The sequence below is a fragment of the Erinaceus europaeus genome, chromosome 18, assembly GCF_950295315.1.
Source record: "Erinaceus europaeus chromosome 18, mEriEur2.1, whole genome shotgun sequence".
NCBI classification, from domain to species: Eukaryota; Metazoa; Chordata; class Mammalia; order Eulipotyphla; family Erinaceidae; genus Erinaceus; species Erinaceus europaeus.
The window spans coordinates 45,421,736-45,443,156 of record NC_080179.1 but is presented as its reverse complement, the minus strand read 5'-3'; the positions used below and the strand labels follow the sequence as shown (position 1 = coordinate 45,443,156).

The window sequence follows — 21,421 nt, the reverse complement described above, 5'->3', positions numbered from 1 at the left end:
GGAATATAACTAAAATATGCCTACTAGCTATCTACAAAACAGAGACACCCTCCACCCCCCCCCCCCCCTTGCAGCTCTTCAACTGCACTACTTCAGCCTTTAGGTTCATTAGTCAACAACTTGTTTGGCTTTATATGTTAACTCTCTTTTGAGCTACCAGGTTCCAGATACTAGCATGATGCCAACCAGATTTCCCTGGACAGACAACCTTACCAATGTGTCCTGGAGCTCTGATTCCCCAGAACCCCGCCCCACTAGGGAAAAAGAGAGGTAGGCTAGAGTATGTATCGACCTGTCAATGCCCATGTTCAGTGGGGAAGCAATTACAGAAGCCAGACCTTCCATCTTCTGCATCCCACAATGACCTTGGGTCCATACTCTCATAGGGATAAAGAACAGGAAATCTATCAGGGGAGGGGATGGGATACAGAGTTCTGATGGTGAGAATTATGTGGCGTTGTACCCCTCTTATCCTATGGTTTTGTCAGTGTTTCCTTTTTATAAATAAATAAATAACAACAACAAGGGCAACAAAAATGGAAAAAATAGCCTCCAGGAGCAGTGGGCTCCTAGTGCAGGCACTGAGCCCCAACAATCACCCTGGAGGCAAAAAAAAAAAAAAAAAAGAAGATATGCTCAATTTACTAGTAATCAGAGAAATTCAACAATATCTACACATCACTCATCACATTAGCAAGGGCACAGGATCACGGGAATTGAATTCATGATGGTAGCCTCCAAGTGAGCACTATTTTTGGAGAACATTTAACAATAATTAGTGAAGCTCAAGATATCATACCTTTCCACGCAGAAATTCCACAAGTAGGTTCCCCAAGAACTCCTTCACACAGGTGCACAGAGAGAACTGTAAAAGTGCAATGTTAGCTAGTTAGCTGTGACATCTCTAAACAACTCAATATCCATCAACAGCAAAAGCGAGAAGTCAATCATGGCAGGTTCACATGGTGAAATATTATAGGCAGTAAAAAAAATAGTTAGACCAGGCCTATACATGTCAATAAATTATTAAAAATTAAAAAAATACAAGTTGCAGAAAAATCAGTCTCTTAGCACTTACAGAAAGTTGGGGGAAAATAACATTTTTAAAGAAGATTAATTTTTATCTAACATAAAAGGAGTTAGGGAAAAGTACACAAGTACTTCAATTACACTGGTAGTATTTTGTGTCTTACACAGGATGCCCTACATGTGTGTAGTCTATTGGTTTTTATGTCCTTTGGTGTGCTTGGAATATTTCATACACAAACAAGTCAGAGGCCTAGAAAGTCCCTGTGAGCCACAGAATGCTTATACAAGTATTTCACCAATTTTCTGAGAATGTATAGCACATTATGTATGTAGGGCAAAGATTCAAATTATTTGAATGCATAAAGTGATTTTTTAATGATTTGGTTTTTTAAAATGTACTTATTTGGGGCTGGGTGGTGGTACACCGGGTCGAGCACACATGCTACCTTGCACAAGGACCCGAATTTGAGCCCTGGCCCCACACCTGCATGGGGGGATGCTTCACAAGTGGTGAAGCAGGTCTGCAGGTGTGATCTCTCCCTCCCCACTTAATTCCTCTCTGTCCTATCAAATAGAAGTGAAAGAAAAGAAAAAAGAAGAAAAAGAAATGGCCACCAGGAGAGGTGAACTCAGAGTATCTGACAACAGAGCCCCAGTGCTAAACTGGCAGCAAAAATAAATAAATAAATAAATAAATATTTACTTTTTTCCACAAAAGAGGAGACCAGAACACTGCTCCAGATCTGATGTGCTGGAGATTGAACCCTTGGCCTCACACATGTGAATTCTGTGTTCTACCCATGGAATACCTCCCCTGGAGCCATAATATCACTTTTAAGTATAAATAGTATAGTGTCTATAGTTAAAGAAAGATTCTAAGTTACTGAAAGCAGCCCCCCTCCCTTAAGTAAAAAGGATTTACCTTATAACCTTATTTAGCAGCTAATGAGTATAATTTAAATCTTCTGCCAAATCCCAGCATTCTCTCCTTAGCTATTTCTATCAAACCTGGTTTATGGTGTTTCTGTCTCTACAATTCCAATAACATAGCTCAGTAGACATACAGGAAATTATAATTCAGCAGCACAGGAAGTTTTGCAGCCAGTAGAGTGTAAGTTACATTCCAGGTTTGATCCTCTGGTGCCACATGCGCCAGAGTGAGGCTCTGGTTCTCTCTCTCCTTCTCCTTAAAGAATAAATCTTGACTTCCTAACTTCTTCCCACACAATGACCACTAGTTTCATTTGTTCTACTGCCCCCATTGGGTTCCTCTTTATTGAACAATTTGCTTTAGATCTTACCACTTTTCAGTCACGAAGTTAACCCCATCCTGACCTCTCCAGGCAGACAACCTCACCAGTGTCCTGGACCCCCATCTCTCCAGAGCCCTACTCCACCAGGGAAAAAAACAAAAAGGCTGGGGGTATAGATCCACCTGCCAAAGTCCCTGTCCAGCAGAAAGGCAATTACAGAAGCCAGAACTCCCACCTTCTGTATCCCATAAAGAATGTTGGTCCATACTCCCAGAGAGGGATAAAGAATAGGGAAGCTTCCACTGGAGGGGATGGGACACACAGACACATGGAGGGGAATTGTATGAAATTGTGCCCTTGTTATCTGTCTCTTTAATTACTATTAAATCACCAATAAAAATCATCATTTTTAGAAGTAAATTACAACTTAAATTTTACTTAGGTATTCTACAAATAATACATCTTAAGGGGTAATCTGTGGTGGCACACCTGGTAAAGCACAAACATACTGTACAAGGACCACGGTTCAAGCCCCAGCCCGCAGGTCCCAGACCCCCCCTGCAGGGGAGGGGGTGCTTCACAGGCGGTGACACAGTACTTCAGGGGCTTCTTTCTCTCTCCCTATCTCTCCTTCCCCTTTCAACTTCTCTTTGTCTTATCAAATAAAGTAAATACTTTTTAAAAAAGAATATCTCTTTAGATATCTCTGTATCAAAGAAACAATATTAACAGGATTTTAAAAAATATATATGTTCATGTTTTCCTCCTCCCACCTACCCCACAAAGTGAAAAAAGAAGTTCTCAGAAACACAGCCACTGGCATACCCACAAGTGCTGAGAAGACCTGTAAGATAATTCAAGTTCCCGAAGAATATAGACCTGAACAGACCCAACTTAACTACCAGCGTGCTCTTAGCTACACCACATATTTGGATCTAACACAGTAAGATTCCGACAAGTAATACCTGCTTTTATTAATTGTTTAATTGCAGTGAAACAGGTCATAAAAACAACTTACCAGATAAGCAGCAGATCCAAATACTTAGTTCCCAGAACAATGGCATAAATCACATACATGGTCTAATCAAGGCAGGCCGGCACATGCATGAAGAACAGGTACATAATTGGAGACTTTATTTTTTTTTTCAGTTCATAAAAATCTACTCAGCTTTCATACTCAAATAGTTGGAAATTTCCATCTAAAACTCCAAATTTGTACACATATCTAATTTTAGCTAATACACTGTCATGTTTCCAAATTTGTCTTAATTTCTACTCAGCAACTAAATAGTAATAGCCATAATCAGAAGGAAATTATTACTTAATTTGCTTTATGACTAGAAATATAGAAAACTCTCGTGGCTGAGGTTCAATTCCCCATACCAAGAGCCAGAGTTGAGCAGTACTGTAGAAAAAAGAAAACATCAGGGAGCTGGGTGGTAGCACAGCTCCTTAAGTGCATGTGGTGCGAAGCACAAGGATTGGCCGGAGGATCCAGGCTCCCCACCTGCAGGGGGGTCACTTCACAGGCGGTAAAGCAGGTCTGCAGGTGTCTTTCTCTCCCCTCTCCATCTTCCCCTCCTCTCTCCATTTCTCTGTCCTATCCAACAACAACAACATCAATAACAACAACAATAATAACTACAACAATAATAAAAAAAACATCAGGATTCTCATATAAACATGTTAAAGGTAAATAGTGGGCAATTTGTTCATTTTTTAAAATTTTTATTAATGATTTAATATTGACTTACAAAAGTATGAGATAATAGGGGTTAAATACCGTACTATTCCCACCATCAGAGTTCTGAGTCCCCATTCCCTCCACTGGAAGCTACTGTAGTTCTCCCAGATGAATGGTTTGACTTATTAGTTTTGTAACTATCTATATTTATATATATTCCCCCTTTTTTTCCTATCATCCTGCCTTCCCATCCTTTCTAAGTCACATCTACACCTATAACTACTTCCGAGTGTCCTTCCCTTATTCCTCTTTTCTCTGAGTCTTGATGATTCAAAATGGAGTTCAGAGACCTCTGATCATCTTCCCTTAACATTTCTCTCCCTCTGGGAGTATGGTGGTCCATTCTTTATGGGATAGAGAAGGTGGATGTTCTGGTTTCTGTAACTGTACAACTGACTAATTTTTTAAGTCAATAATTGAAAAGATTATCAACATTACTAGTAGTGGAAGAACTTCAAAGAGAAAATGAGATATCAACTTTGCCATAAAAAAGACATGCTCCAGAGGCCAGGCAATGGCACACCTGGCTAAGTGCACACATTACAGTCCACAAAGACCCAGGTTCTAGCCCCTGGCCCCCCACCTGCAGGGGAAAAGCTTCATGAGTGGTAAAGCAGGTCTGCAGGTGTCTCTCTGTCTCTCTCCCTCTCTATCTCTCCCCTCTCTTCTCTCAATTTCTCTCTGTTTCTATCCAATAAAAAAATTTTAAAAAGTATTTTTTAAAAAAGACATGTTCTAGGCCAGAGAGAATAAACCAGATATGATGTGTACCTTGCATATGTGTGGTCCAGGTTTGAGCATGGGAGGTGCTGTTGCACCAAAGGAAGATCTGGAGCCAAGGTCTCTGTGTGTGTGTGTGTGTGTGTGTGTGTGTGTGTGTGTGTGTGTGTGTGTCTCTGTGTGTGTATCTCCATCTGTATCTGAATGAAAAAGCAGCCAAGGCAATAAATTGTACATACAGTAGGCCTTGAGATTAATAAATAATAATAATGATGATAATAATAATAATAACAATAATAATATACAAGTAGAACATTGACTAAATGTGGATAGCTAGTATTTTCGATGCTAGAAACCAATAGACATGTTTTTATGTACGTATTTGAATTGCTTGATGTTTTGACATTGACCATGTGTTTTTTTAAGTAAGCTATTTCTTTGTCTACTTAAAATTCTACTTTTGGGTTCTATTTGCTATGCATCAGGTTTGTTTGTTTTTTTTTAGAAAAACTCAGGTATTTCCATTTATTTTATCAAAGAGGTAAGGTAACTGAACAAAAGCTAATAATGTACAATTTCTCAAATACTGTAAAGGAAAACAAGGATTAAAAAAATAATTATACTGCTTATCTGTATCAAGGGATACTAAATAAATTTTATAAAGCACTCAGCAGTCAGAGGCACCAGAAAAAGGTCTTGTGGCCACAATGAGTCGAAACCTGTCCTACTTCACACAAAAGGCTTCCACACCAGGCCCCTCAGTGCCCCTTAGCAGCTGCTTGTTCATCACCATCACAACACATTTTGCACAAACCGTTCTGGTTACAGCTGCAGCGACAGCCCATCATCCCACCACACCCCCCCCTGCAACATACACACACACACACACACACACACACACACACACTATGCTGTCTACAGGTGTCGGCCTCATTCCTTCACTCCTGGCTTGCCTCCAAACTCCCTTGGCCTCCTTGTCCCCTAGGTTAACATGTGAGCCTGGTTACAGCCCAGCCCAGGACAATCTGCTCCAGCACTAACCTAACGCTTCTCCTCTGTCCTAGGCTCAGCTGAGGTTCTGTCTACCCACAGTGCCTCAACACCAGACTGAAGTCACCTATCTAAGGGGAAGGAACACTGAGTGGCTCCTCTCTGTAAACCAGACAACGTGTGTGGCCTGAGTAGCACTGAAACCTCACCAGGGTCTGTGGAACTGAAAAGCACTGAAGAGCAGAGGAATGCCTGAGGGTCTCCCATCCTGTCAGGCCCACTGGCAGGTCCTGCTCTGCAGCCATAGCATCTAGGGTCTGTGAGAATGTTGAGAAGACAGAGAAAAGTTCTTATTGCTCCAGAATATAAAAATTTTAAGGGAGTCAGGAAGTAGTGCAACGGGTTAAGTGCACATGGTGTGAAGCGCAAGGACCAGCCTAAGAATCCCGTTTGGAGACCCCAGCTCCCCACCTGCAAGGGAGTCACTTCACAGGTGGTGAAGCAGGTCAACAGGTGTCTATCTTCTCCCCCTCTCTGTCTTCCCCTCCTCTGCCCTACCTAACAACAAGGATGACATCAATAACAATAACTACAACAATAAAAAACAAGGGCAACAAAAGGGAAAATAAATAAATATCAAAAAAGCAAAAATTTTAACATTCTTTTAAAATCAAAAGAAGTCTTGATTTAGATTATCTATAGCGCCGGATATTTCAGTGATTCAGCTCTAGTCACAATTTACACGTTCAGTTTAATATAAGATATGGACAGATGACATAGAAAAGGGGTTTGAAAACTAACAGCGCCTAGGAGTCAGGAAGGTCCTCAAGCCTCCTTGCCAATAATAATAATAATAGTAATAATAATAACACAAATAATAATAATAATAAATAAAACAACTCTTCTAGCTGGCACATTACCCAAGGTGGTTTGGGGATAATGAAAAAGAAGTTCTAGCCAAAGGGGAAAAAAAAAGGCAGAGCAAGCATACGATCCTGCAGGGATGCCCTTGCACGTCCCAGAGGCCACAGGTAACCAGGGTGCCCTGAAGTCTGAGATGGATGCAGGTCAGCATCTGCTTTCCTGGACCAGAGTCCTGTGTTCCTCACAGGCAAAGTTAGGATGGCCTTTGATGGCTCTGCTAGCAAGAGAAAAAAGCTCAAAGCCTCCCTGATCTATTCAGGTGCTCTCATTGGCCAGCCGGCTCCTAAAAGAGCTCCAAGTCAACCGGGTTGGGCTCCCTGAAAAGAAACTTAAGCACAGTATGTTAACAGTGCAGAACTTGGCATTACAATAGGACAAAACTTACATGCTCACAAACTGATCACTGACTTTTGATTCCTCGCTGTTAGCTCAAAAAGAAAGTCAACTGTGGTTGACTCACAGTAGGTGTGGCATAGGCAGGGCCCAAGAACACTGATTTATTGGGCACCAAACCACAGCTTCTGGGGAAGCACAGTGCTAGGGTCTTGTGAGAACTCTGGTGCCTTTTCTCAGAACCTGTCCTCAAGTGGCCAACACTTCTATGTGTGTGTTTTGTGTAAAGACATGTTATTAAACAAACACGCAGATATACACAACACATTAGCAACTCACAATCAACAGTGCTATCATGAATGCATGCCTGAACACAGCTTACCTAATCTCACACATCTTCTTAAAGCACATCATACACTGTGGCCTGGAAGTGTCGTGCGGTGGCTAAAGGATCAGACTTTCAAGCAAGAGGTCCCTGGCATCATATTTTGCAGACTGACGCTTTTGTTCTCTCCCTCCACACTTTTATTAATTAAAAAAAAATTTTTTTTTAAATCCCACATCACAGCCTTCCAGTACCTGAGAACACTAGACAATAAGTACTTCAACCCTATACGGGGAAGGGGCACTTTAACCAGTGAGATTACCAACAAAAAGTGTGCAACTCTGAAATGCATGAACACCAAACAGTACAAAAAGGGTCATGTGTTTACAGTCTAAGGGCGAGAAAAGGAACGCAGCAATTCACCGGGACTTCAGCTGGGTTTCATCACGAAGCCCTGTTTTAAACCACTCTGTCCTTATCAGGGAGTCACCAAGAAAATAACTCCATTATACTTTTGGAGTTACTCATAAATTTTAGTTCGTGAATTTGTTCACATAGGCTCTCCAAATAACAAGGATTTATTTTATTTTTTATTTATTACTGAACAGAGATCAAAAGATAATCAGAGGAGAGGAGGATATAGAGAGAAAAAGAGACAGACACCTTGCAGCCCTGCTTCGTCACTTGTGAAGCTTTCCCCCTGCAGGTGGGGACCAGGGGCTTGAACCTGGGTCCTTGCGTACTGTAATGTGAATGCTCAACCACCTGGCTCCCATGAGGATTGAATTATAGTACTCCAAAAAAGTACTTGTGCTTTCCTAATGAACTCTTGCCCATTTTCTAAGAGAGTGGAATCCAAAAGGAACTAACCACTACTGGCACCGACTGTAGGCAAGCTGTCACGGGGAAGACTGTAACCCAGGCAGGGCAGGGGACGCTGTTCTTCCTTCCTGCCCCAGCCGCTTCCAAAAAGTGGTGCTTGACTGGAATTTCAACAGACTGCTACAGTGCATCCCTCTGAAAAACTTAAATACTCTGTAAAGTTTTATGTACTCCCCGTTTTTAAACTGAAGTACAAAATTGAAATAGTTAAAACATCAAGTTAGTTCTCTATCAGGTTAGTTCTAAAGCTTGCTTTGCCCTGATGAAGAGGATACAAGCTTGAAAAGAGTAATGTTCTAGCACTCAAAACATCTATGTCTTTACACAGCCCAGTCGCTAAGTATCTGTATTCACAAAGGGAAGACAAACTTCTGCTTTTATTGGTGTGTCCCAAGGACTGTGTGTCTGCTCCTGAGCTCTGCTTTAAGTATTTGTATCCTTTGCTTCTATCTTGTATTAAAAATACAAAAAAAACAATGCTGTATTATGGAGCGTGTTGGCACTGTCCTTCCCTCCCTCAGCCCCCTTTCTGGAACATTGGAAGCAACTTACATTTGGGGGGGATACATTTTTTTAAACATTGTTTTTAAAATGGCTATATTAGACAGCTTTTATAACCAAAGAAGGTATAAATTACACACTATACACTAAATTTTATACAGATTTAGGGACTACAAGGCAGTTTTTTAAAATTATTTATTCCCTTTTGTTGCCCTTGTTGCTTTATTGTTGTAGTTGTTGTTGTTGTTGGATAGGACAGAGAGAAATGGAGAGCGGATGGGAAAACAGAGAGGGAGAGAGAAAGACAGACATCTGCAGACCTGCTTCACCACTTGTGAAGCAATTTCTCTGCAGGTGGGGAGCCAGGGGCTCGAACCAGGATCCTTACACAGGTCCTTATGCTTTGTGCCACATGTGCTTAACCCACTGCGCTACTGCACAACTCACCCCCTCCCTTTTTTTTCTTCCCTCTAGAGCACTGCTCAGCTCTGGCTTACAATGGTACAGGGGTATTGAACCTGGGGCCTCAGAGCCTCAGGCATGAGAGTCTTTTTTGTCTAACCATTATGCTGTCTTCCCTGGCCCTCATTCACCTTGTATTAATGTTTTCATTGATATGCTGCTTTACAGTATTGTGTTTTTTGGTTTTTGGTTTTTTTTGTCTCCAGAGTTATTGCTGGGACTTGGTGCCTGCACTAGGAATCCACTGCTCCTGGAGGCCATTTTTCCCATTTTGTTGCCTTTATTGTTGTAGTTATTATTGTTACTATTCCCATTGATGTTGTTGTTGGATAGAACAGAGAGAAATCAAGAGATGAGGAGAAGACAGGGGGAGAGAAAGATAGACACCTGCAGACGTGCTTCACTACTTGTGAAGCGACCCCTGCCCCCTGCAGGTGGGGAGCTGGGGCTCAAACCGGGATCCTTACGCTAGTTCTTGCACTTTACGCCATGTGTGCTTAACCCGCTGCACTACCACCCGACCCCCACAGTATTGTAAGATTTTAAGAGGCTAGTCACACACAATACACAGGCATTTGATTTTTATTTTCAAAGGAAAGTATGGTTTATTTTTTTATCTTTTTATATCTATTTTATTAATAGTAGTTTATAATATTATAAAAATTTAGGATGTTTTCACACCTAAATGCATGTGTACACAACTAACCATACCCACCACCAATACTTTCATCTGCTCCCCTTGCCCCACCCCCTCTGATAACAACCTGAATTTTCAGAAAGTCTAAGAGTATATTTGACTGCTACTATTCTTTTTGCAAGCTTTGTAATTCATCTGCCAGGGAAATCATCCAGTAGTTGTCTTTCAACTCTTATTTCACTTAGCATAATCATCTCCAGTTCCATCCATTTTTTTGTTCCATCCATTTTGACCTGAATGACAGTGTCATCTTTTCTAGTGGGTGAGTAGCAGTCTATTGAGCATGTATCCCATTCCATTTATCTATCTATCTATCTATTTATTTATTTATTTATTGCCTTCAGAGTTATTGCTGGGGCTCTATAAATCTACTCCTCCTATGACCAATTTTTTAAATATATTTTTGAAAGGATAGAGAGAAATTGAGAGGGGAGGGAGAGAGAGAAATACAGACACCTGCAGACATGCTTTACTGCTTGTGGAGTGTCCCTCCTGCAGGTGGGGAGCCGGGGGCTCGAAGCAGGATCCTTGCGCAGGTTCTTATGCTTCGTACTATGTGCACTTAACCCAGTGTGCTACCACTGGGCCCCGACCACAGCACCCTTATCCAGTCATTGATTAATAGGCATTTCGGTTGACTTCACATTTTGACTATTGTGAATAGTGCAGCTATAAGCATAGGAGTACAGGGTGCCGGGTATCAAGTCCTTTTCATGCCACATCGTCACTACATTTGGTTCCAATCTCACCGGTGTGATAGTGATAGCTCATTACGACTGTAACTTGCATTGCTCTCTAGTTAGCTTGGTGGAGCTGAAGTCACATCTGCTGCCAGACAAAGTCTGAGCAGCCTGGAACCAACTGCAAAGCGGGAAGTTCTAGACTAAACTGAAGCTCTTTGTTTTTAATTACATTGGTAATTTGAGGACTTATTGGCTATATTGAAAACACACAAATATTACCTGAGAACAATAAAAATAGACCCCTAGGGGAAGTACACAGTAACAACAATTACGGCAGTGGGTGTAACAAGACCGAAAATGGCCTAGGAGCAGAAACTGCTGCAGCCAAAGGCTTTCAGAAAAACAGCTATTTGTCACCACTACGGCTTCTCTATTAGCTGAACTCAGACCAAACGCCAGAACTGTGGGTGGCTTATAGTATGAGGACAGACTGTGATCGCCATCTAATTACAGTGTGTGCGTTTAACCAGGTTTGCCACCACCTGGCCCCCTCCACCTAATTATAAAGAGGCTCCATCGCTTAACTTCACCCACAGACCCCTTGCTTCCACTTACAGGTATCTATGATATATATATATATATATATATATATATATATATATATATATATATATATATTGTGTAGTTAAATAACTAATGTAAGAGTTAATGGGTAGAAGTTAGTAAACTTTCATATAGGTAAGAGGTAGTGCACTCTCATATATACAAAGGTTAGCCAGTAGAGAGCCCCCATGGTATGTGCTTACTTTTCAGCAGAAGATTTCTTTTTTTAAATTTTCATTAATGATTTTTTACTATCTTTATTTATTTACTGGATAGAGGCAGCCAGAAATTGAGAGGGAAGGGTTAGATAGAGAGGAAGAGAGACAGGAAGACACCTGCAGCCGTGCTTCACCACTCCTGAAGCTTTCCCCCAGCAGGTGGAGACTAGGGATTCGAACCTGGGTCTTTGCGCACTGTAACATGTACGTTCAACCAGTTGTGCCAGCAGATTTCTTTAGGTAGACAGTTTACTAGATATTAGAAAAGTGTTACTTGGTTAGATCCATACAAGAATGGGTTAAGAAGAAAACCTATTAGATTGAGCTCCAAAAAAGACATCCTAACCCGACACAGATGGCCGAAACAAAGAGAGTGATGTCTGAAGCTATTTTGGCCACACCAAGGCCACACAGACGGTCAAAACCTACGGGAGGGCAGACTGTCTCAGACCAAGGGAAGTTTCAAGGAGAACATGTCTATAATGATAATAATGTCTAGAGTTATTTTTAATGTTAATAAAGATAAGTCTTACATGATGTCAACTATGAAAAGTGTTTAAATAGGGAGTCCAGCGGTAGTGCAGTGGGTTAAGTGCACATGGCGCAAAGTGCAAGGACTGGCGAAAGGATCTGGTTCGAGCCCCCGGTTCCCCACCTGCAGGGGAGTTGCTTCACAGGCAGTGAAGCAGGTCTGCAGGTGTCTATCTTTCTCTCCCCCTGACTCCCCCTCCCCTCTCCATTTCTCTCTGTCCTATCCAACAACAACATCAATAACAACAACAATAACTAAAAATAAAAACAAGGGTAACAACAGGGAAAATAAATAAATATAAAATTTTTTTTTTAATTGTTTAAATAATAAACCTCTGCAGACAGAGGACAGAGGTGCCTCTCTCCTGCACGTGAAGCAGCTGGCATGTCTATCATGTCATTTAATCACACCGACTCCCCTTTTCCTTCTGGGATCCTAATAACTGTGGCTGGGGCTGGCCCCCGGCATCAGCTGGTGTGGAGTTCTCTCTCTTGGACCATCTGCAGAAGTGTCTGTTCATATCTTTTGCCCACTATTTTATTAATTTGTTTGTATTTTCATTGTTCAGCTGTATGATTTCTTTTTTTTTTTAAGATTTTATTTATTTAGGAGAAAGATAGGAGGAGAGAGAAAGAACCAGACATCACTCTGGCACATGTGCAGCCGGGGATCGAACTCAGGACCTCATGCTTAAGAGTCCAAAGCTTTACCACTGTACCACCTCCTGGACCATGTATGATTTCTTTTTATATCAAGTCCTGATCGGATAAGGTGTGCAAACATCTTTTCCCAATTTTTGTATTTGTGGAAGACTTCTTTTGATGTGTAAATGCTTTCTTTTTTTTTTAATTTGTTGGAGAGAGGGAGAAATCAAGAGGCAAATGGAGAGGGAAAGAAAGGGAGAGACACCCACAACACTGCTTCTCTACCCGTGAAGCTTTCCTCCTGCAGCTGTGGGACCTAGGACTTGTGCAGTGTGCTGTGTGCACTCAGCTAGGTACACAATTACATGGCCCCTGTGTTCATGCTCTTTAATCTGATGTAGTCCCATTTCTTGATTCTGGCGTTAGTTTCTCTTGCCTATGAGGTTGAGTTTTCAGACACATCTCTGATGTTAAGATCCTCACATGTTTTGCCTGCAATGTCTTCTATATATTTTCTATACAGTTTCAGTTCTAATATGTGTAAGTCTGAGTTAATTTTTGTGTATGGTATTAAATGATGGTCCAGTATAATTTTTTTTTTTTTTACCGGTGGCTGTCCATTTTTCACAACACTGTCAGTTGAAGAGGCATTCTATACCCTTTATAACGTATGTGCTCTACCATGCGTGAAGGCCTGAGTTTGAGTCCTAGCACTACAAGGGGGCATGTTGGAAGGCGCCAGGCAGCTCCATGGCTGGTGGAGCACTGCTGTGTTGTCTCTACTATTCTCTCCTCTCTCTTTCCCCCTTTTACTAAATAATAATGACGGTGATGATAAAAAAAAAATAAAAAAAGAAATGCATTGGGATAAAAAGAAACAAGTGGGAAAGGCAATGACAATATAAAACAACCAGAAAACAAAACAGGGTATCTATAAGGTGCATGTGTCAATTACTATAAATGTGAATGATAGGTAGGATTCACTGGTCAAAAGACAGAATGAGAAGAGAAGACAATGACTGGACAGATCAACACAAAAACCAAAACCTACACCCAACAGTGTGTTTACAAGAATCTGACATCTGCTGAAAAAACAGTCAGGATGAAAGGCTAGAACAAGTTGTTCCAAGCCAGTAGTACAGAAGAAAGGACAGAAATTGTTATCCTTCTATCAGAGAAGACAGACTTCCAGTCAAAGAAAGCCGCAAAGGACAGAGATGTAGTATATGTACATACATACTTAAATCCTTAATATCTTTTACTTTGTAAGTGGCAGGTTGATGGTTTCCAGTCAAGTTGTTGGCACATGGGTACAGTTTCTCATCTCAGCAAGATAGGTGTCTGTAAAACTCTCTCTCTCACCCTCGGTTAGATTCACCGCCATGTGCCAGCAACCGAAAGCCACTTTCCCTGCCCTCCTTCTCCAGAGTCCTTTACTTTAGTACAATACACCAAACCCAAGTTCTGCTTTGTGTTTCCCTTTCTGTTCTTTTTCTTTCTTTCCTTTTAAATGTATTTATTGGGTGGTTAATAGTTTACAGTCAATAGTAAAATACACTAGTCTGAACATGGGTAACATTTCTCAGTTTTTTTTTCTTTTTTTAAATGTTATAATCTTTATTTATTAGATAGAGACAACCAGAAATCAAGAGGAAGGGGGAGATAGAGAGGGAGAGAGACAGAGAGACACCTACATCCCTGCTTTACCACTTGTGAAGCTTTCCCCCTGTAGTTGGGAACTGGGGGCTCAAACCCCAGGTCCTTGCATACTGTAATGTGTGCGCTTAACCTGGTGTACCACCGTCTGGCTTTCCACATAACAATTCAACCCCCTCTAGGTCCTCCTCTGCCATCCATCATGTTCCAGGACCTGAACCTTCCCCTACCCCAGAGTCTTTTACTTCGGTGCAATACACCAACTCCAAGCCAAGTTCTGCTTTGTGTTTTCCCTTCTGTTCTTCTTTTTCAACTTCTGTCTACAAGTAAGATCATCCCATATTTATCCTTCCCTTTCTGGCTGATCTCACTTAACAGGATTCCTTCAAGATCCATCCAAGATGAGGTGAAGAAGGTGAATTCATCATTCTTAACAGCTGAGTAGTACTCCATTGTGTGTATAGACCACAGCTTTCTCAGCCAGTCATCTGTTACTAACACCAAGGTTGCTCTGCTCAGCAATACCTGGGGGTGAACTTTGGACCTCAAGCTTGCAAGTTACTATAGTCTTCTCTAGAAAATAATGAGCATCTACTACTTTAAGTACATAAATAATAAATATTCACATTTTTACATTTATTAGTTAGAAAAAGAGAGGAGAGGAGAAAGAGGAGGAGGAGGGAGAGGAGGGAGAAGAGGAGGAATAAAGAAGCAAAGAGAACCAGAGTATTACTCTGGCATATGGGATGGTGCTGGGGGTTAGACTTGGGGCCTCATGATTCTAATACAGGGACTCCCTCCACTCGGCCACTTCCTGGGTCACAAATTTTCAACTTCTAAAAATAACTCAACCTTGCCAAACTAATAACTTTATATAAAATTTCAACTCAATCAAGTTCATAAAGAACGACAAACTGCAGCAAGGAAGGAGGCTCCACAGGTAGAGTGCAGGCTGGCATGGCTGAGGCTCCGGCCTTGATTCCCACCAGCACACATGATAACATCCAGACTGTGATCTCACGAAATCAGTAAGTCTTCCCTGGGCAGATGACCTCACCAATGCATCCTGGAACCTTGCCTCTCCAGAGCCCTGTCCCACTAGGGAAAGACAGAAACAGGCTGGGGGTATGGATCTACCTGCCAACGTCTATGTTCAGCGGAGAAGCAATTACAGAAGTCAGACCTCTCACCTTCTGCACCCCATAATGATCCTGAGTCCATACTCCCAGAGGGATAAAGAATAGGGAAGCTTCCAATGGAGGGGATGGGACATAGAGCTCTGTTGGTAGAACTGTGTGGAATTGTACTCCTCTTATGCCACCATCTTGTCAATCATTATTAAATCACTAATAAAAAAATAAGTAACTTTTTTAAAAAAAAAAAAGAATGACAGATTATAACCAAGTTACATTCTGAACTATTTTCACTCAGAGTAAAGTGCTAATTCCATCTTATTCTTCTCTGGCCTACTTCAAAAACATGTTGATTTGGGGAGGTTTTCCTAGCTCTTAGTTTTAAAGTTTTATTCTATTACAGCTAAGTAACAATAAATTACCAAAAGCCAGTCACTATAGTAAAAAAAAAAAAATATACAGATTTGCCTCAAAGTATTTCAGAGGCCCAATTTCTAAAATATGAAGCTAGACCTATGTAAAGGCCAGCACCGTGTGAAGATCAGATAAGTATTTGATAATCAGCCTTTTGTCCCACAAGTACTAGTAGTATGATTCATATTAAAGCACTACTATATTAGAAAAAAATCAGTTTATTCATCTTTCACTGATAAAATTTTTCACTAAGACAGTTTTAATGTATTAGCCTATGAATGATAATGACCATACCTTGCTTCTACACAGTTTTTTTTTAAGTCTTTCACTTCAGATGTCTAGAAAAATGTAAGAACAGGCTAAGAGAGGCAGCATGTGGTTATTCCAAAAAAAAAAAAAAAAAAAGACTTTCCTGACTGAGGCTCTGAGTACCCAGATTCAATCTCCAGCACCACAAGCCAGAGTAAAGCAGTGCTGTGTATAAACACCACAGGTGTTGCAAAAGAAATATTATCTGAATCTGGCAGCTTCGCAAATGTTTCTCCAGGACTGAATGATATTATTGTATATGCATAACCATTGGTCTTTCCTCAGAAGAGTCATACTTTGATAAACTGTTGATTCATCCTGAGTACAACACCCACTGGCAAATCAACAGCAACAATTTCACAGACCTGTATCTGTCACCGTCAATTCAGAATAAATAAACAGAATCCCATTCTTGTTTTCTCTGCTTAAGGGTGGTAAGACTCTCAGAGGACTAAACAGTTGAGTTTTCCAAAGGGTTACATTAACTCTTTGGAAAGAATATTTCATACAGTTTCCTTCTCAAATAAAGTATACTTCATTTGGAACAGTGGAACAGAAGGTGATTATGCTAAGTAAAATAAGAGGTGAGACTTCTTGGAGGCATGATCATGGAGTAGCAACAGAGGCTCTCCCAAGGATCGACAACTATAGAATTTAGCAAACCTCATCAAACTACAGCTGAGACACCAGCAGAAACACTGTAGCTCTCATGCCTGAGGCTCCAAAGTCCCAGATTCAATCCCCCCACCACCACCATAAACCAGAGCTGAACAGTGCTCTGGTAAAAAAAAAAAAAAGAAAGAAAGAAAGAAAGAAAGAAAGAAAGAAAGAAAGAAAGAAAGAAAGAAAGAAAGAAAGAAAGAAAGAAAGAAACACTGTTGCTTCAGCTGCCACATTCCAGATGCTATTATGGATTCCATTCCGACCTCCCTGGCCGACTGCCTCTCCAACGTGTCCCAGAAACTCACCTCTCCAGAGCCCTGCCCCACTAGGGAATGAGACAGGCTAGGAGGATGGACTGACCAGCCAACACCCAAGTCCAGCAGAGAAGCAATTATAGAAGCCAGAACTCAATCCTTCCGCACCCCAAAAAAGAATTTTGGTCCCTATTCCCAGAAAGGAGAAATGTCAGCGGAAGATGACCAGAGGGCTCTGAACCACAGTTCCACTGGGACTTGAAAGTTTTTGTGACATGGAACCTTTGTTTTTTATCATCACCTAGAGGGAAGAGATTCTGGTGAACACCAGAGGAAGTCAAGCACTGTTACACTTATCTGACAGGGAAGTGGAAAAAAGAGAATTGAAACAAATGAACTTGAAAAGGGGTGGGGGGGGGACTTGAACTTGAAAAGGGGTGGGGGGGGACTATATATATATTTTTATAGAGAGAAGCAATTACAGAAGCCAAATATCCCACCTTCTGCACCCCATAAAGAATTTTGGTCCATACTCCCAGAGGGATAAAGACTAGAGAAGCTTCCAATGGAGGAACTGGGATATGAAACTCTGGTGGTGGGAATTGTGTGGAATTACACCTTTCTTATTCCACAATCTTGTCAATTATCATTAAATCACTAATAATAAACAAGTAAAACCTTTTTTTTAAAAAAAGAATAACAAATTATAATCAAGCTACACATACATAATTACGATCTTGGGAGAACTATGGTGGTTACTATGGGGGGGTGGAGAATACAGAATTTTGATGGTGGGAGTGGTATGAAATTATTCCCCTATTATCTTATAATCTTTTAAATCACAAAAAAAAGCTGGTGACTGGAACACTAAACATCAAATAAAATATGAAGAACAACTACAGGATAATTTTGCTAAGAGGTGGCAAACAGATGACTAAAGCAAATGAACTTGCAGAAACAGTGGGAACTAAACTGTCTTGAACTTTGGGAGAACTCCGGTGATTGTGAGTGGTATGTGTGAGCACAGAACTCTGGTGGAAGTGGAGTGACATTCACAGACCATGTATAGTTATAAAATTATACTCTGGAAATCTTATAACTTTATAGAATTCTGTTAAATTACTAATAAAAAGAAGGAATTTTTAAAGGAAAAAATATCCTCTAATTTAAAAAAGAAGTATACTAAATACAAATTCTATTTTCTCTGCTTTAAAATCACCCATGAGAATATTAATCCTTATAGAGTGTGCTGGGAGACAATTCTCAGGAGGTGCCTCTCTGTCTCTCTCTCTCTCTCTCTCTCTCTCTCTCTCTCTCTCTCCTGCTTGTCTCCTGAGTAGAGGCACTGGGTGCTTTAAGTCTGAAATAGCTTCTCAAGGATATATGTATAGTAAACATCCCAGGAAGGAGAGATGCTATCTCTCTCCTGGCTTGTCATGTGTAACAAAACCAATGTCTCCCTCTGGAGTAAAGTTGAGCAGGTTTGTTCTTTATGAAATATTTTCATTACCTAATTCAGGACTCTATAGCTATGGACCTGTGAGGCAAGAGAACTGACACAGATACACATCTTCTGCCCTTGGCTCTGCTCTAACACCACTGTTGGCCTCTGACCCAGCATAAGGCTTGGATTATCTAAACTCAAGGCTCTTCAGCTGTGACACAAATTCACTGGGCTGTTTCTACCTGAGCCAGTCTGCATGGATTCAGTGGGACATATAGAGCAAGAAGCAAGGGCATAAACATGAAGCTCATGCTGTGCTCAGGACAGTCTTCTGCCTCTGACCCAGGAGTCCAATTCTTCTGCCAGTGTCCAATGACCTTCTAGAAGTGACAGACTGACTTAATAGCTTCCAAACAGCATCAGATCTCAGACTCTTCTCAGTTCTTGGAAGTCGTTGGTGACAAGGATGGAGTGCTAAGAAAGACATGGCTTTTTGGAATAGAAAAAATAGAGGTCCCAATGGGGAACAAAACAGGCAGATACATACAAATATAGATAGATAGGTGTAGAAATAATAGTTAAGGGGGCAAGTGGTAGTGCAGCAGGTTAAGTGCACATATGGCGCAAAGCACAAGGACCACTGTAAGGATCCCAGTTCGAGCACCCTGCTCCCCACCTGCAGGGGGTGGGGAGGTCACTTCACAAGTGGTGAAGCAGGACTGTAGGTGTCTATCTTTCTCTCCCCTCTCCATCTTTCTCTCCCCTCTCCATCTTTCTCTCCCCTCTCCATCTTCTCCTCTCTCAATTCCTCTCTGTCCTGTCCAACAACAAGGGCAACAAAATGGGAAAAAATGGCCTCCAAGAGTAATGGATTCGTAGTGCTAGCACTGAGCCCCAGCAATAACCCTGGAGGCTAAAAAGGAAAGAAAGAATAGTTGACCTGTATCTGCAACCTTAGGAGAACTGTTATAGCTTCCAATGGAGGGAATGGGGATACTAAACTCTGGTGGTGGAAATGGTGCAGAGTTATACCAGTTATCTTGTAATTTTATAAACCAATATTAAATCACTAACAAATTTTTTAAAAATAAGAAAGATAAATGTCCCAAAAAGGTTTGTTATGTAAGTGGTGGGTATAAGGACATAAGGATTGTTTTTAAGCTTATTAAAATGGGGAGGGGGAATTCCTAAGCTCTGGCATAAACAGAATAAGGGGATCACATCTGGAACCTCACATCTGGGACCTTTGCTCTACCGCTGAGCTATCTCCCTAGGAGTAAGGATTAGTAAACCTTTAGAGGACAAATAGCAAAAGTGGAATGAAAACAATCTGACCAGTAATGTCTGGGTTGCTGCTCACTTTCTTTGGGCTGAGAGGGGAAAAAAATGGGGGAGGGGTATTATTATGACAATGAGGTAACAAGTTCCATGACCCTAGATAAGAGGCAGTATGGCAAACAGAGCAAAAACAATGAGAGATGAGGATCCAAAGCTCTGGCTCTGCATGTCTAGCTGACAAAGCCCTCACCTGAATGTTATGCTTGAGCCATTATGCTGGGGAAGCCACAAATCAGCATCCTGAGTGGGGCCTTGATGACCTGGCTGCTTCAAAAGCTGTCCAGCTTGTGACAATTCTTAGCCTGCAGGGCCCCAACTCTAGTGACCCCTATGAAGTTACCAATTTCTATGCCAACTGGAGTTTCTAGCTGTGACGGAAACAGCTTTCAACCTAAGGGCCCCAGTAGTTTGGGACTTCTGGCCCCTCTACATAGCTTGTGACTCTCCAACCTAATACTCCCATTTATAAGTCAACTCCAACTCCCTGGACTGAAAAGGTAGGTTCCAGATGCCACCATGATGCCAACCGGACTTCCTTGGAAGACGACCCCACCAATGTGTCCTGGAGAGACAGGCTGGGAGTATGGATCGACCTGCCAACGCCCATGTTCAGTGGAGAAGTAATTATAGAAGCCAGACCTTCCACCTTCTGCACCCCATAATGACTTTAGGTCCATAATCCCAGAGGGATAAAGAATAGGAAAGCTTCTTCCTCAGCTATTTCTTATTATAATTCCCTCACTCACTCCCAAGCTATCCTTATCAAAATAAGGATTGTAAAAGCTGAATAAGGGCAAGAGACTGGCATACTTTAACAATGACTCTTTAGACACTATCAGGCCACCCCATCAGCTGGGGCCCTATTTGAGGAGTCCTGAGATTTCTAAACAGACATGATGGGCCTAGACCTCAAATCAATCCCTCTCTCCATTGTTACCGGTTATCTCTATCAGAACAACAAAACAGAGCCCTCTGTGGACCCCCATACGACCTTGCCCTCAACTTGGATCAACAATGGTAGAGAATGTTCCATCCTCCGAAGGGAGGATGCTCTATGCTACACCTGAGGAAGATGGGTCCTGATACTGGGGCAGTTTGGAACGTTCCTACTGATGACCACAGAATGTGAGCTCAGATCTATAGGGATGCAAAACTCACATAGATTCCTAAGCTGAATTTGGGCCCAAAATCAAATCAAATCGATGGGGTTTACAGTCAACAATATTTATACCCCTTTCCCATATTTGGGAGCTACTCTCTTCCCTGATCCAGCTTTCTGGTACTTTTTCCAGCCATGACATCATCTTCCCAGACAATAACTTGGATCCACCTGCATATCAGATTTCAGGCTCAGAGGAAAAAAAAAAAAACTAGTATAGCCACAGACCCTTTGGAATATAACTAAAATATGCCTACTAGCTATCTACAAAATGGAGAGCCCCCCCCACCTCAACTCTTCATCTGCACTACTCCAGCCTTTAGGTTCATGATTAGTCAACAACTTATATATTATAATATTCTTTTCAGCCACCAGGTTCCAGATTGATGCCAACCAGATTTCCCTGGACAGACAACCCCACCAATGTGTCTTGGAGCTCTGATTCCCCAGAACCCTGCCCCACTAGGGAAAGAGAGAGGCAGGCTGGGAGTATTGATCGACCTGTCAATGC

The 21,421-nt window shown here is 41.5% G+C and overlaps 1 protein-coding gene across 11 annotated transcripts in view; it reads right to left on the bottom strand.

The window, feature by feature from the left end:
* The window catches only part of C18H2orf76 (chromosome 18 C2orf76 homolog), a 68,614-nt gene that overhangs the window by 30,200 nt on the left and 16,993 nt on the right, over window positions 1-21,421 (bottom strand). For 8 of the 11 annotated variants that reach the window (XM_007524758.3, XM_060178004.1, XM_060178001.1 and 5 more), the window contains exon 2: window positions 800-865. Coding sequence is in view for 2 of the 11 variants with exons in the window: in XM_060177999.1 (XP_060033982.1) it covers window positions 800-865 (66 nt within the window). In the remaining 9 variants the exon portion in view is untranslated. Of the gene's footprint in view, window positions 1-799; window positions 866-5,945; window positions 6,043-7,045; window positions 7,068-21,421 lie in introns of those variants that run through there. The other 3 variants (XM_060178003.1, XM_060177998.1, XM_060177996.1) reach the window with 3 other exon arrangements.